This window comes from Pituophis catenifer, unplaced genomic scaffold, assembly GCF_029215685.1.
Source record: "Pituophis catenifer annectens isolate HBS135680 unplaced genomic scaffold, rPitCat1.0.hap2 SCAF_4, whole genome shotgun sequence".
NCBI lineage: Eukaryota > Metazoa > Chordata > Lepidosauria > Squamata > Colubridae > Pituophis > Pituophis catenifer.
This window is the reverse complement of record NW_027256884.1, coordinates 82,722,025-82,737,805: the sequence shown is the minus strand read 5'-3', so window position 1 is coordinate 82,737,805 and position 15,781 is coordinate 82,722,025. Positions and strand designations below refer to the sequence as shown.

At 40.0% G+C, this 15,781-nt stretch overlaps 1 protein-coding gene across 1 annotated transcript in view; it reads left to right on the top strand.

Moving 5' to 3' along the window:
- The first annotated feature begins 7,651 nt into the window (after nucleotides 1–7,651).
- The window catches only part of NCAM2 (neural cell adhesion molecule 2), a 123,917-nt gene continuing 115,787 nt past the window's right edge, over nucleotides 7,652–15,781 (top strand). Inside the window, exon 1 of the mRNA XM_070943633.1 lies at nucleotides 7,652–7,795. Within this exon, the coding sequence (XP_070799734.1) occupies nucleotides 7,652–7,795 (144 nt within the window). The remainder of the gene's footprint in view (nucleotides 7,796–15,781) is intronic.

The window sequence follows — 15,781 nt, the reverse complement described above, 5'->3', positions numbered from 1 at the left end:
GGAGAGCCTTGTCTGTGGGGGCACCTGCCCTCTGGAACGAGCTACCCCCAGGGATACAACTGATCCCGGACCTCCGTACTTTCCACCGGGCCCTGAAGACTTTTCTATTTCAGCAAGCCAGGCTGGCTTAAAATGTTTAACTGGTTAATTTTATGGGTAAGGGGTTTTAAATTGGGGAAGCCAAATTGATTTAATTATGTTTTAAATTATTTTAATTTTCATATTGTATGTATTTTAATCTTGGCTGTTCACCGCCCTGAGTCCTTCGGGAGAAGGGCGGTATACAAATTTAAATAATAATAATAATAATAATAATAATAATAATAATAATAATAATAATAATAATAAAATAATAAAATAAAATAAAAAGGACAACTACATCAACTTCTTCTTATGAAATATTTTGGAACAACAATGAAAAAGAAATATCCATGTAATGGGGTCAAGAAACAATTTACAAAACAAATTGCTATGCCATCATTCAAATGGTATCTCGTTTTTATAATGGGTTGTAGCTTTGCCACAGTTTTGCTTAAAGCATTGTATATTGTGGACATAGTCGCATTGAAAATGCTTATGTCCTGCTTTCTCCTGATACCACTTATATGTATGAATTTATATGTATATATTTATGAATAAAATGACATCTATATTCTGGAAAATGTGAACAGCCACAACATATTATAACAATACATTAAAAGGTCATTGCAAGAAGCTCATCTTTACTGCAACAGTTTCAGTGAGAAATAACTATTATTTTGCAAAATAAGAATAGTTTATTTTCTTTCTATGGGTGTATACTTTCAGATACGATGGCAAAAATGTTCACAGAGGCATCTATGCATTTGGTTCGGTGGTAAGTGGCCTGCATTTCATTATACAGTTTTGTCTAAGGTCTAATCTGCACTGCCTAGCTTCCTTGTTATCATTACCTGTTACATGCTAGGCAAAGCTCTTAGCCACTGTCCCATCCTGGCACTAGTGATAAAAATAAGTCTTGAAGGTATTGGAGTGCAAAAGGGCTAACAACAAAGGGATGCTTATTTTGATACTTTGCATACATAAATATATGACTTAACACAGATTTTTGTGTGTGTAGATGTATACATATACATACATACATGCATATATATGAAAAGAGGCCGCAGAATATGAATAGACGAGATGATCCCTCTAGGTTATCAAGTATTTGGAGACCTGCACTGAGGGAAACTTGAATTTTAACATCAGAGGATAGGCAGATATCCCAACAGGCAACCAGTGGTGCTGTGATACCTACTAGAATTTTTACCTCTTTACAGTTGACAGTTAGTAATAGGGAACCAGAGAAAGCTGGGCCATTAACACGCAGTCAGGCTGCAGCTAGGATAATGAAGCAGGAGAAAAAACTGCTGCCCTCCAATCAGGACACAGAGTTGCAGGCTAACCAGCATACATCAGCAGCAGTGAACATAGAAAAGCGACAACTCCGATTTCGCAGCATACCCACAGCTTCTAAACTGATAGTAAAGGCCCAAAGATGACAAGGTAGAGAGCTTGTTGAAACATTGCCAAACCTTTAAAGTGTTGGTTAGGATTTTAGCCAGAGTTTTAAAAGACCTTACAAAGTGTTTTATTGGAATTTTAGAGGATTTTGAGCTGGGATCTTAGCCAGGATTTTAAGCATTTTAACTAACAGACTTTTAATGACGCGGGAAAACACCCAAGATTTTAACTTTTTACATACATGCATATGTATATATACAGGTATTTATGTCCAAAAATTATCTTTTGCATATCTTCATAACATATGAAGAACAGTTGCAGGATTTGGGTTTTGCTAGTCTAGAAAAAAAGAAGGATTAAAGGAGACATGACAGAATTATTCCAGTATTTGAGAGGCTGCCACGAAGCTGAAGGAATTTCCAAAACACCAGAGGACAGGACAAGAAACAATGGAAGGAAACCAATCAAGGAGAAAAGCAACCTGGATTTAAGGAGAAATTTCCTAAGAGTGAGGGCCATAACCCGTGGAACAGCTTGCCTTCAGAAGTTGTGGGCACTTCACCAGTGGAGGTTTTTAAGAAGAGACTGGACAATCACTTGTCTGAAATGGTATAGGGTCTTTTGCTTGAGCAGGAGGCTAGACTAGAAGACCTCCAACTTCCCTTCCAGCTCTATTCTGATTGGAATATCAGCTGACTGAAAGGAAAACAATCCACTATTGTTTTATTGGAAAAGAAAGATGTCAGGACATAATTTGTTCCATGGGAGGATGTGATATCCTGTAGTTGCAGTGAATATCATATAAGGCACTATCAATATGTCTCAGTCCAGAAATATTTTCTCAAGCCATTTTAGGCTTACTCTCCTCCTGGAAGAGGACAGAAGCAAATTAAACAGTATAGATGTGTTTGTAGTCTGCCTAGCCTTTAATTAAATCTTTTAAAAGGTAGAGTTAATTTTGTTCCCAGGTAACCAGGGATGGTTACAAACACAAACATAATATATGCTGCGGCTTTACAAAGTAAAGCTTGAAAACACTTCCAAAAAAAGTTATGAAAATATTTGTAAAGAATCTTGAATATGTGCTGACTCTGTAAACCACTTAGAGAATGCTGTAAAGTGGTGGTCCATGGACCACTGGTGGTCCGCAAGAAAATTTTGGTGGTCTGCAAAAAAATTATTTGCATTTTTTAATATTGCACTAAATCAGGGGTCCTCAAACTATGGCCCCTGGGCTGGATACGTGCAATGAATGTTTGTGTTGCTGCAGAGAGTGTTCCCCTTCGGGGCATTTTTTTGTGGGTCAAAGGGAACAGAAATTCCGACTCGGGTTTGCTTCAGCCTCCTGGTGTGGGGCTTTGGAAGAAGGCTAGAGGGAAGCGCCGTTGGTGGCGGAGAGCCAGAGGACCTCATTCCAGTGGGACTGCATCATGGCTTGGAACTGGCTGACCATCTCAGCCCACTGAGCCTGCAGGCGCCGGTACATGGCCTTGCACTCCTGCAGGTCTTCCTTTTGCTTGGAAAGAATAAGCTCGTAGTCCTGAGTGAGGTGCTTCTGTTGAGCCTCCTTCTTGGCAAGATCCAATTTGAACTGAGCCAGCTGTTTTGCCAACTCTTTCTCGTGGTGGTTAGCTCCAACAACTGCTTCCTGTTGGGGCCTGTTAGGGTCCTAAGGAGGCCGGGCAGGCCAGCGAGGCACCCCTCAATGTGAGTGACATCGAGTTGGCTATGCCCACCCAGTCACATGACCACCTAGCCACACCCATTCAGCCGGTCATTAGGCAGATCATATTAGTGGTCCGCGGGATTTAAAATTATGAATTTAGTGGTCCCTGAGGGCTGAAAGGTTGGTGAACCCTGTTGTAAAGCACTATGAAGCAGTATATAAGTGCTATAGGTAAGAACACCTTTGAGAATTGAATATTTGACACAGTTTTAGTTCTGATATCACCATATACTTAAAAAAAATACAATGGGAGAAAATGATACAATAACAACTCTCATGCAGCCAGGATAATTAATCATGCTATCCTTCTGGACAGCTGTATAGTCTGCTTGTCAGAGGCTCCATATTACAGTAGTTCTCTTTTCTGTGTTCGGTATCAGTCAGTAGTGATAAATGGTAAGATCACATTCTTGGTCCTTCATTTGTGAGGTAGTTCAGACTTGACACTCTCTCCCACTATTTAGTATCTACATAAAGTTGCTAGGGGAGGTCATCTATCAAATTAGGGTCTACAATAAATATGTGAATACATTGCTATCAGAGGTAGGATTCCACTTACCTTACCTACTGGTTCTCAAATGTGAGCACATGCATCATCTCTGCGCATGCGCACTGCCTTCTGTGCATCCTCGCATTATGTCCAGGCGGGTGGGCAGAGCCTTCCACAGTCATATTCGCCGTTACCAGTTTGCACGATCTGGAGAGAACCGGCTGAATCTCACCACTGCTTGCTAAATATCTCTATTGGATGACAGCCAAATGATGTTCTCAATCCTGCTCTCTGGAAATTGTGCAACTCCAGGTGGAGGAAACTATCTCAGCTTTATTCCTGACAGGATTGAATGCTTTGGATTTTTTGATCTGTCAGCTGCAGGGAATTATCGACCTTATTCTTTGATAGGTTTGCATTTCCCCATTCAAAACTCATGTGGAATCTGAGAGTAGTCTTGAATTCATGGCTCCTGCTTGAAGAGCAGTGGGCAGTTGTGGCCAGGAGGACTTTTGAACATTAGATGCCTTTATGCCTTCTCCTGGATTGGGGTGCCTTCCAGATGGTAACTGAGCTGCTAATTTTCATGGTTAGAGTATTGCAATGTGCTCCACATGGAGATGCCATTTAAGTCCACTTAAAAGCTATAGCTTTTATAGACCACTACACATACCTTGGCCAGCAGATCTCAATGGAAGGTGACACAATAAAGGAAACGGAATGGTGTATTAAATGTGGTTGGCAGGCATTAGGCAAGCTAAGCATAAGTTTCAAGAACAACCTGCCCCTATGCCTGAAGAGAAAGGTTTTTGATCAGTGTATGCTACCTGCTGTAACATATACCAATGAAACAGGGACACTAACATCACAATTGATACAAAAGGTAAAAGTGGTACAAAGAGCCATGGAAAGATACATGATCGACATTACAAGACAAGATAGAAAGACTTGCACATGGATTAGAGAACAAACAAAAGTATACAATATCATCAAGAGAGTAAAAGAATTGAAATTGAAATGGGCTGGTCACATAGCAAGAAGAACTAATGGCAGGTGGACCAAGGCATTCATAGAATGGCTCCATTCTATAAAAAGCATCCACTAAAGAGACCTAAAACAAGATGGATCGATGACATCAGTATTGCAGGCCCAATTGGCAAAAGAAAGCTCAGGACCGTATTGGTTGGAAACATGTGGAAGAGGCCTTCATCCTGCAGAGGATAGGCAATGGCTATGATGATGATGATGATGATGATGATGATGATGATGATGATAACCTGTAGCTAGTCTGGAGTGTGGCAGCAGAAGGCCTAATGGGCATGTTATAAATATTGTTCCTTGAACCTCATTAATTGCTGAAACACGTTCAGACACAATACAATATTATGGTTATTATCTGTAAAATCCTTAATGGCATAGGATTCTGTTATTTGAGACCACTTATTTTTTTAATGATTTTTGTTCATTCACTAAAATTTGCAGAGATGGTATACTTTCTTTTTGATTAAATAATACCACCTCCTGGGAGTCAGGAAGTGTGTCACATTGCCTTCTGTCTGAGAAATATGTTCATCTCCCACTCTGAAAATCTTCTGGAGGCCATTAGAAGCATGGTCACTTCCTGACTCCAGGCTTTGAGATCGATGGAATCCCAATTGATTGCATTTTTTGTGGCACATATAGTATAGCCTTTTTGGATAAACATGGTCTTTTTTTTTTTCTTCAGTTTAAGCTACCTAAAGTTGCTTTGAAGTTGGGCAAACTTTATTTTAAAAGTAACTCAACAAACAGGAAGAGAAAAATTATACAGGGGAGGGAGGGGCTCAAGTTTATATATAAGTGTTATATTAGGGTTCGTCATGATTATGAGTATATTATAGGGAAGTCTGGGGGGAGGGGAGGGTTAGGGAGGGTTAGGGAGGTCGGGAAGTTTGGGGGGGAGGTGGGGGGGGGGAAAAAGGGGTGAAAATGTAATTGTAAAACTTTTGCAATAAAAAAAAAACAAAAAAAACAAACAGGATTTAATTTTTTTCTTTGCATAGATAAAACAGTTTGCATTATTCTTATACTACTTATACATAATACTACTGTATTATGCTTATGGTGATTTGTGTTAATCAATTTTACTTTGGATATTGACTAAATATACTGTATGTTCTTGTTTTAATTATGTGATTCATCGTGTGTCTAACTGTTGTAGCAGCCCAGAATCATGCATCTGAGTTATATAAGGCCATAACAAATAAATGAATAAGTTTAAGTTTTATGACTATTTCATCAACAATGTGATTAGTGCAGAATACTTTACAGTAAAATCTAATTTGCTTGCTTATTAAAATTCTAATATCGCTAATTAACTAACATGAATCTTTTGAGTGGGAAGACAGGGTTTTCAGATTATGGGTCAGGATTCTCTGAAAAATTGAAGCAATTGTGAGCAAGTCATAAATTTGTTTTTTTAAATGTAGAGCATTGATATAACCTATCTGGAGCTTAATTTTTAGTTTTGCCTTCTAACTACTTGCAGCTTATCTAAGAAAAATAAAAATTGAACCAGAATTTGGTTTGGGCTTTGTTCATTGTTTTGCTTGATCAAGCCTATAGTGAGCATTTGTGATACTTCAAAGTTTGTGAACCTTGAGTAAAATGTAATTATTTTAATAATTGGTATGTTTATTTATTTTTTGTCCAACTCCATAACACCAATGGAATCATTACTTTTTCCATGAAGTGGAAGGAGTCACAAAACTAGTTTAAGTTAAACGCTATTTAAATATTAATTATATTTTAATCTAATCTCTAGATGAATTATTTACTAGGGATATAAAATGGAGCTGGGAGACAAAACAAAAATTTTTGACCAAGTTTTTTAAAAAAGAGGAGTACAAAAGACCTATTTTTAGTAGTAACAGTAAAAATGTGTGTAACTGAACACTACAATGTATCATTCATGTAATATAAATGTCTCAATTGCTTTGCATGAAATGCTTTGAATGAAGATCAGAGTAGAAATTTAAATGTTAACTAATAATGTGAAAAAGTCCATTAATAAAGTAAAATATTTTATGTTTATTATATACATCTGAAAATAAAATATAACAAGTATTAATAGCAATTATTTGGTAATATATATTCTTTCCAGTATATTTAAAGGTTACAGAACTGAAATATACAAAGATACAAGTACATTTGACAAGTTTTATTTTTTGTATTGACAATTATGGATTTCTCGTTTAACTACATATTTGATTTCCTGCATGCTTTTAAGAACAACATGCTAAATTCCTGGAAACAGTCAACTGTGTACAATGCTGAGTTCTTGGAACTGAAATGGCGTTCCAGTAAATCCAGTAAACTTGATATGTGTTGTGAAAAAAACAATTTCAGTAAATGAAGTCTTGCTTATTTAATAATCTTTATATTAAAAATATAAATATAGTCAATTGGATTGAGATAGATAGATAGATAGATAGATAGATAGATAGATAGTAAGTTTATGACACATAAGCATTCTCTGTATGCAGAAATAGAATCAAGATAAATAGACACGATATGCAAAGATCCAGTTTTCTGGAGAAATCTTTTATGCTGGGAAAGGTAGAAGGTTTGAGAAAAATAGGATGACTATCGGCAAATGGATGAATCCAGTTAAAGTGGTAATAGGTGTACCATTGTAAGAGCTGAAAAATTAAATTAAGGACAGAGTCTCATGGGTAAAATCTATCTGTTTGTTAAAAGCAAACACCAACTTCATGACACATAATCAATGAAATGAAAACTCCCTGGCTTCCAAAATTGTTAGTAAATTAATTGTATTAATTGTATTAAAATGTTCAGCTATAAGCTTTAAAGAAAAGTGTAAAGAAAGATGATATAAAAGGGAGACAATTGAGACTTGAGATATGTGATGGCTTCCCTGGATGTCAGTTTGGACAATGAGAAAGGGGGACATGCAGAGAGTGCTGGGAAGATGCCGAGGCCTCCGCTCTGACCCAGTAGTGGAGGGACCACAGCAAGGCCGGGAAGATTGGAAGGATCATCAGAAAAGCAAACACCTGGCTGGAGAAGAAAGGAGAAAGGTGCAGCTGCAGCTGGTGAGTTCAGGGACCCAGTCAGAAGTGCAAGGTAGAGAAGGAATCCAGGCAGCTGGCCAGCATGGATGAGGAGGAATTGCTTCCATTAGATTCCAGGACATGCAGGCCGATTGGAGGTAGGCCCAATGGATGCTACTCACGAGGAGGCAGCCTCACCCCTCCTAGAGTTACACTAACTAAGCCCAATGAGTGGAGCAGTGTGATGCTGAAAATAACTGCTTGATTCCCTGCTGTGCACGTGCTCTAGCTTCCTTCGTGGATTCCTGACTTTGTTTTTTTGACTCTGTGCTTGGACTTTAGACTTATGAGGATTCTGGACGTGTAGCTTGGATTTCAATATCATGTCTGTGGATCTGTGCCTAGATTTAGTACTGGACGTGTGGACTTTGCTTTATTGGAACTTTGTGTGTGTGTATGGGTTGCTAAACTCATAAAATGAATTTATTACAAACAGGATTTGGGGGATGACATTAGGGGCCTTTTGGAAAGGATTTTTCTTACATTTGTATTTAAAATAATTTTAGTGTGCTTCTTATGTCAAAATTATAGGAACCTTTGCAGTTGATATGCAGCTAAAAGGTTAAGTCAAGGTCCAGGAGGCTGCATTAATAAAAGACAATGTGTCTAATTCCTGGGGGTTTTCCCCCCCAGAAACTGTTATTCTAGTCTTATTCTTCCATGGGGAAGTTAACTTTAAATATTTTCCAGAAATAACTACTTGAGTTCATACATAAAACGAATATAAGCTTCTGTATGTAAGTCACAACAATAACTTAACTCCCACTGAATGGTTCACAAACTGAATATTCACACTGTGAGAACACAGCTTCTACCATTTTAAGAGCTGCAAAGAAAACTAGGACTACCATTTTTAACTTCCTTTTGAAACTGGTATAGGTATTTGGAATGGAGAGATGATGCCAGATGAAGCAGAGATTAATTCTGAAAACAAACTTCTTTTTAGCCTTGTGTTGCAAGGAGTATTGCCTGACATTATGAATAGATTTGCTTTTCCCCATTTCTATGAAAAGTAGATAGCTAATAAACAACACAGTAGAAAATGAAACATGAAAAAAATATCAGTGTGGGATCCATTTCCTAGACAAAATAAATCAGTACTGCATAGAAGTCTAATATAAATAAAGTGCTACAATTTCTAGAGCATCTTTGAAATAAATCTGATTTTTTTTTTATTGAAACAGACTTGATGATTTAAAGTAAAATAGAAAAACGGAGAAGGGACAAGGGAAAAAAATGGCCAGACATCACAACATCAAACTGTAAATTTCATTTTATGAATAGATTGTGTGTAAAATTGCACTGTAAGTACAGAAGAGTGGAGGCTACTTCAAGTCATTGCAAGAAATGTTTTATCATTTTAGCATCATTGTGGTTAGTTAGGAATGCCTATATTAAAATGACAAGGACAAGAGTGAAGCTATACTTTTTAAACTTGAAGCAGCAAAGCAAATTAACCATATCAGAAGGATTTCTAAACAGGAAAAAGAAACATGCAACCACTTCTACTGGCTTGTAATATTAATAGGAACATTAATAATTGCTGTTACAAAAAGTTTCATGCATTCCCTTGTATGCAGGGGAAAGAGCTGTGAAGAAGCTATAATTAATCTGAAGTACCAGTTGATAGCATAGAGATTATATAAATGTGACTTGTTAACATAGGTTCCACTATCATTCAAGAAATCCTTTAGCCTTGCCCGCCTGCATCACTTTATCCCATCCCACTACTTCTGTCTGGAACAGACACATTTCAGCCTGTGTCCATGGAAAAAAAAATAAAGCTCATTGGTTCTGTACTTGTGCATTTCAATTTGGACATGAACTATCAAAAAACATTTTTCTGGTTTATGCACATCTCTGTTTTGCACATTAATCCTAGATATGTATGAAGAGAATAAAATGTCAGTTAGTTATTTACTTGTTTCCATTTGGTAAATTTGAAAAGCATATTGTATGCATGCTCAGGGTCAGAGTTTGCATCATACCATGACACCCATTTCATCATTTTCTTCTTCCATTGTTGTCTGGGCATGTCAAACATCAGGCCAAGAGTGGATCCCAGAAGTATACTGGTGATAAACATTTTATTTTCCTTTCCTTTTGAAAGCTTCAAATAATTTGAGCTATGAATCAAGTTGCATGTACAGGTAGTCCTTGACTTACAAACACAATTGAACCCAACATTTAGTGAGATATTTGTTAAATAAGTTTTCTCCCATTTTACAACCTTGCTTGCACATTTGTTAAGTGAATCATTGCAGATGTTGAGTAAGTAACATGATTATTAAATCAATCTGGCTTCCCCATTGATTTGTTTGTCAGAAGGTCACAACAGGTAATCACATGACCCTGGGACATTGCATCCATCATAAATACGAGTCAGTTGCCATTTTGATCACTTGACCATGGGGATACTGCAACATAAGTATGCAGATAGATATGAGTCACTTTTTTCAGTGCCATTGTAACTTTGAACAGTCACTAAATGAACTGTTTAAAGTCAAGGACTACCTATATATAAATCCAGGGATCATATTGTGCAAAGAAGTTGGAAAGATATAAAATCAAGAAAAAAGAACCAGACTTCCAGAAGAACCTTACCTCTTTGATTTTCATTAAAATTGAAAAATTGATCACCTTTTCTAATTTTAGGCTGTAGTGAGAAAAAAATTGGCATTATATTGTCTGTTGTTGATATAGTTCTGTAGTAAAGGAATTTGTAGAAATCCAGTGAAGATTTAATTAATGTGAAACCACCTTTACCGCACATGTTGTAATTCCCTCCTGTGCCCATATGCACATATTCTATGAAACTGCTAATAGTTGATAAACATTCCACTCTGTTGCTGGATAAAGCAATTAACTTCTCATTACTTATTCTGGAAAAGGTCTGTGTCATTTACATTTTACTTAGTACAGGTGAAAGGACATTGTCAAAGAATAAAAGCAATGCATTTAAAACTAGAATTTAAATACATTGAGTTTTTCTGCCAAAAAAAAAGTAAAGATAAAAGCAACACAACTATACAAGAAGAGTAAGAAACACAAAATAATTTACTTTATAACTATAGAAGTTATATCATAGGCTACAACAAAACAATGGCTATTTCAGCTTTAGAAATCAACACTTAGTTCTAGCCCCATCTTAGCCATGAAAGCCAGTTGAGTGACCTTAGTTTAGTCACTCTCGTTCAGTCACATTAAAGGATTGTTGTTTTAGGGAAATAGGAGGAAGAAGGACAATTGATTATGTCTGCCATCTTGAGTTATTTGTAAAAATAATAAAGGTGGAATATAAATAAATAAGTAATAACTTTCTGGAATGTCAGTGATTATAAATTATGTATCAATGTGTCAATGAGTTTGCCAATGTTACGCATCAGGTTTCAGAAAGGCAAATTGCCCCCAAATAATACCCAGAAGTAATAGCTGAATCAGATCAAATCAAATTAAAATAATCTTTATTATGGGTATATTATTATGATGATATACTAGGATAAATGTTAAATTAACAATGATTATAAATTAACAATGATTATTTGATATTAAGTGCTAGCTTCAGCACCTTCCTTCTTTTTAGCAAATTTTTTCAACAATTTCCCATTGCAAATCAAATAATTCTAACATTGAAAATTATCATCTAGGTTATCCTTTTACAATATGTAGGTCAACCAATTAAACATCCACAGAGCCAAGTTCTCCAGCTTCTTCTTAAAAATCTTCAGTGATGACAAATCCACAGCTTCCACTAGTAGACCATTCCTCTCTCCTAATGGATGAAAGTCTTTGAGGCATGAGAGGGCAGACAAAGTAACTGGACATGTTCAGTCTACCTCTTATATGCTCAATTCATGCTCATTTTGGTTTATTAAGTTTGGGAGGCTATCCACCTGGGTCCATGAGTTCATAAACACCTTTTGAGAGAGGGAGAAATTCCAGCATCATTAAAAGAAACAGTGATCTGGCTGCTTCTGAATAAACTGAATCTTGACTCAGAGAATGAAATAACTGCGAGCCAATAGCCAATATTGCCTTGCTAGGAAGAATGCTTGAGCAGATGATGGACAATCAAGGCCAGGCTTGAATAACTTCATAATATGGGATGCTCCTAGATCCTTCATATCACTAAGTGGCCTTAGTGGCAACAAAAGTCGGTGGTCTCCCAACCATGGACTATTTCACCCTAATGAGCAGATATATTCAGTGCTTGAGCTCCTCGCCCTGCGAGATTCCCCCTCTCGCAGGTTTGGCCCTCCACTCTATCGAGGGCCTATCTCGATGACGGACTTTGGAGTCCTGAGAGATGGCATGCTGCAAAAAGAGGGCTGTGGGGTTTTTTAGGGAAGTTTTTGAACAAGATTTTAAAGGATTCTGGGAGGGGGTTGGGCTGCGTGGGTCTGGGGGAGAACCCATGGGGGAGGGTGCCTAGTCCAGCTGAAGAGCGCGGCATGGGGGGTGTGGGTCCTGGGGTCAAGGAGGGGGTTAGAGCTTGTGGTGCGGATGGCTATGACATTGATACTGTAGGTGGGAGGGGCAGATATGGTGGGAGTAGGAGGCCACATCATGTTGTGGGAGTGCGTGCTCGCTGTCTTCAAGCAGTGGCGTGCTCTCGCCTCCAATGCTCCTCTCGTTCCCCAGGTTGCACAGATCCTCGGGCCCTGGGCCTTCGGCTGATGCTGTGCAATGCCAGGTCCATGGCAAATAAAGCCCCCCTCATTTGCGAGCTTATTCAGGAGGGGGGCGTGGACCTGGCGGGTATTACGGAGACCTGGTTAGGCCAGGAGGGGGGAGTTCCTCTTGTTGATATGTGCCCACCTGGTTTCTGTGCATTTCATCAGCCAAGGTCACAAGGGAAGGGCGGGTGGTGGTTGTTGTTGTTATCAATGAGGGTCTTAATCTGAGGGAGGCCACTGTTCTTCAGATGGCTGGATGTGAGTCCCTCCTTGTGAAGTGGGGTCATGGGGTGCAGATGGGGCCTGCTAGTCATGTACCTGGCTCCCTGCCACGTGGCAGCAGCCCTGCCTGAGCTGCTCAACGTTATAGCCGCGGTGGCGGTTGATACCCCCAGGCTTATGGTCATGGGGGATTTTAACCTGCCATCTGTTAGCGAGGCGTCCGAGGTGGCCTGGGAGTTGATGGCTTCCATGACGGCCATGGACCTGACCCAGTTATTCATGGTCCTACTCACACGGGGGAAACACTGTGGACCTGCTTTTTGTCTCTGGCCAGTGGTTGAGTGATCTTGAGATAGGGGATATAGCAATTGAACCCTTGTCATGGTCAGATCACTCCCTCCTTTGCTTAGACCTTTGAACCGCCACACCCCGCTGCAGGGAGGCGGAACCGATGAGGTGGTTCCGCGCCAGGTGCCTGATGGATCCAGATTGGTTCCAGACGGAGCTTGGGCCACTTCCTGAGGCTCTGGCACACAGCTCGGCTGAAGACCTAGTGGCCGCTTGGGATAGGGCGGCCGCTGGAGCTTTGGACCGGGTTGTGCCTTTGCAGCCTCTGACCCGGCACCGGTCTCACCTGGCTCCTTGGTTCACCGAGGAGCTGAGGGAGATGAAGCGCTGGAAAAGATGCCTAGAGAGCAGTTGGAGGGCTAGTCGTTCTGAATCCGACCGAACACTGGTAAGGTCTTATATTAAGACCTACCTGGTGGCAATAAAAGTGGAGAAGAGTAATTATTTTTCCGCTCTTATTGCATCATCAGATAATCACCCAGCCGCCCTGTTTAGGGTGACCCACTCCCTGCTCCACCAGGGGTTGCCGGAGGACCCCTTGGAGGGTAGGGCTGAGGACTTTGTACAATATCTGTATGACAAAATCGCTCAGATTCGGGAACACCTAGACTCTGACTGGGTAGATCCAGGAGGGATGACAGAGGCAGGTGTTGGGAATATTATTTGGGAAGAGTTTGATCCTGTGACTCCCGAAGGCATGGACAGGGTACTGGGCAGACTGAGTGCGGCCACATGTTTATTGGACCCATGTCCCTCCTGGTTGGTGCTGGTCTCTCGGGAGGTTACATGAGGCTGGCTCCAGGGGATTATAAATGCTTCTTTGAGTGAGGTGTTTTCCTTGCCGCCTTGAAAGAGGCGGTGGTGAGGCCTCTCCTCAAGAAGCCTTCCCTGGACCTGGCAGTGTTGGCTAATTATCATCCAGTCTCCAACCTTCGCTTTGTTGCGAAGGTTGTTGAGAGTGTGGTCGCGCGACAGCTACCTCAATACCTGGATGAATCGGCTTATCTAGATCCGTTTCAGTCAGGCTTCAGGCCTGGGTACAGCATGGAAATGGCATTGGTCACATTGGTTGTTGATCTCTGGAGGGCTTGGGTTGTTCCTTGGTCCTGGTCCTGTTAGACCTCTCAGTGGCTTTTGATACCATCGACCATGGTATCATGCTGCACCGTCTGGAAGGGTTGGGGGTGGGAGGCACCGTGTTGTGGTGATTCTCCTCCTTTCTCTCTGACAGGTCGCAGTCTGTGTTGACGGGGGCAGAGGTTGACCCAGAGGCCCCTTGTATGTGGGGTGCCACAAGGATCGGTCCTCTTGCCCCTTCTGTTCAACATTTATGTGAAGCCGTTGGGCGAGATCATCCGTGGTTTCAGGGTGAAGTACCACCAGTACGCTGATGACACTCAGCTGTAATCTCCACCCCGGATCACCCCAATGATGCCCTTGAAGTGATATCCTGGTGCCTGGAGGCCGTGCGGATCTGGATGGGGAGAAACAGACTCAGACTCAACCCATCCAAGACTGAGTGGCTGTGGTTTCCGACGTCCTGATATAGTCAGTTGGTGCCATCACTGATTATTTGGGGTGGCAATAGTTGGCCCCCAGGGATAGGGCTCGCAACTTGGGTGTCCTCCTGGACTCACGGCTGTCTTTAGAAGAGCATTTGACACCTGTGGCCAGGAGGTCTTTTTATCAGGTCCGCCTGATTCACCAGTTGTATCCCTTTCCGGATCGGGACTCGTTACGTACGGTCACTCATGCCCTTGTCACCTCACGCCTGGACTACTGTAATGCTCTCTACATGGGGCTCCCCTTGAGGAGCACCCGGAGGCTCTAGCTGGTCCAGAATGCAGCCGCGTGGGTGGTTATGGGAGCGACGTGGCACTCCCATGTGATTCCCCTCCTGCGCGAGCTGCACTGGCTCTGGTGGTCTTCCGGGTGTGCTTCAAGGTTTTGGTCACCACCTTTAGAGTGCTCCATGGCTTAGGACCAGGATGCTTACGAGACCGCCTTCTGCCACCAGTAGCTTCTCACCGACCAGTACGCTCCCATAGAGAGGGTCTCCTCAGGGTGCAGTCTGCCAAACAGTGTTGACTGGCAGCCCCCAGGGGGAGAGCCTTCTCTGTGGGGCACCTGCCATCTGGAATAAGCTCCCCCCAGAGATACGGAGGATCCCAGATTTATGCACTTTCTGCCACGCCTCAAAACATTTTTATTCCAGCAGGCTGGTCTCCTTTTTAATTTGCTTTTAAGTTTTATACAAATTGGGTGTTTTTAAATTCGTTTTTGGGCCTAAATTATTTAATGTATTTTTAAATGGTGTATTTTTTAAATGATGTATTTTTATCTTGTGGCTGTTCACCGCCCTGAGTCCTTCGGGAGTAGGGCGGTATATAAATAAAATAAAATAAAATAAATAAAATAAAATAAAATAAAATAAAATAAAATAAAATAAAATAAAATAAAATAAAATAATAAAATAAAATAAAATAAAATAAAATAAAATAAAATAAAATAAAATAAAATAATAAAATAAAATAAAATAATAAAATAAAATAAAATAAAATAAAATAAAATAAAATAAAATAATAAAATAAAATAAAATAAAATAAATAAAATAAAATAAAATAAAATAAAATAAAATAATAAAATAAAATAAAATAAATAAATAAATAAAATAAGAGCCTTTTATTAGCTTCAGTTGACTTACCAACTACAATCTTATGTA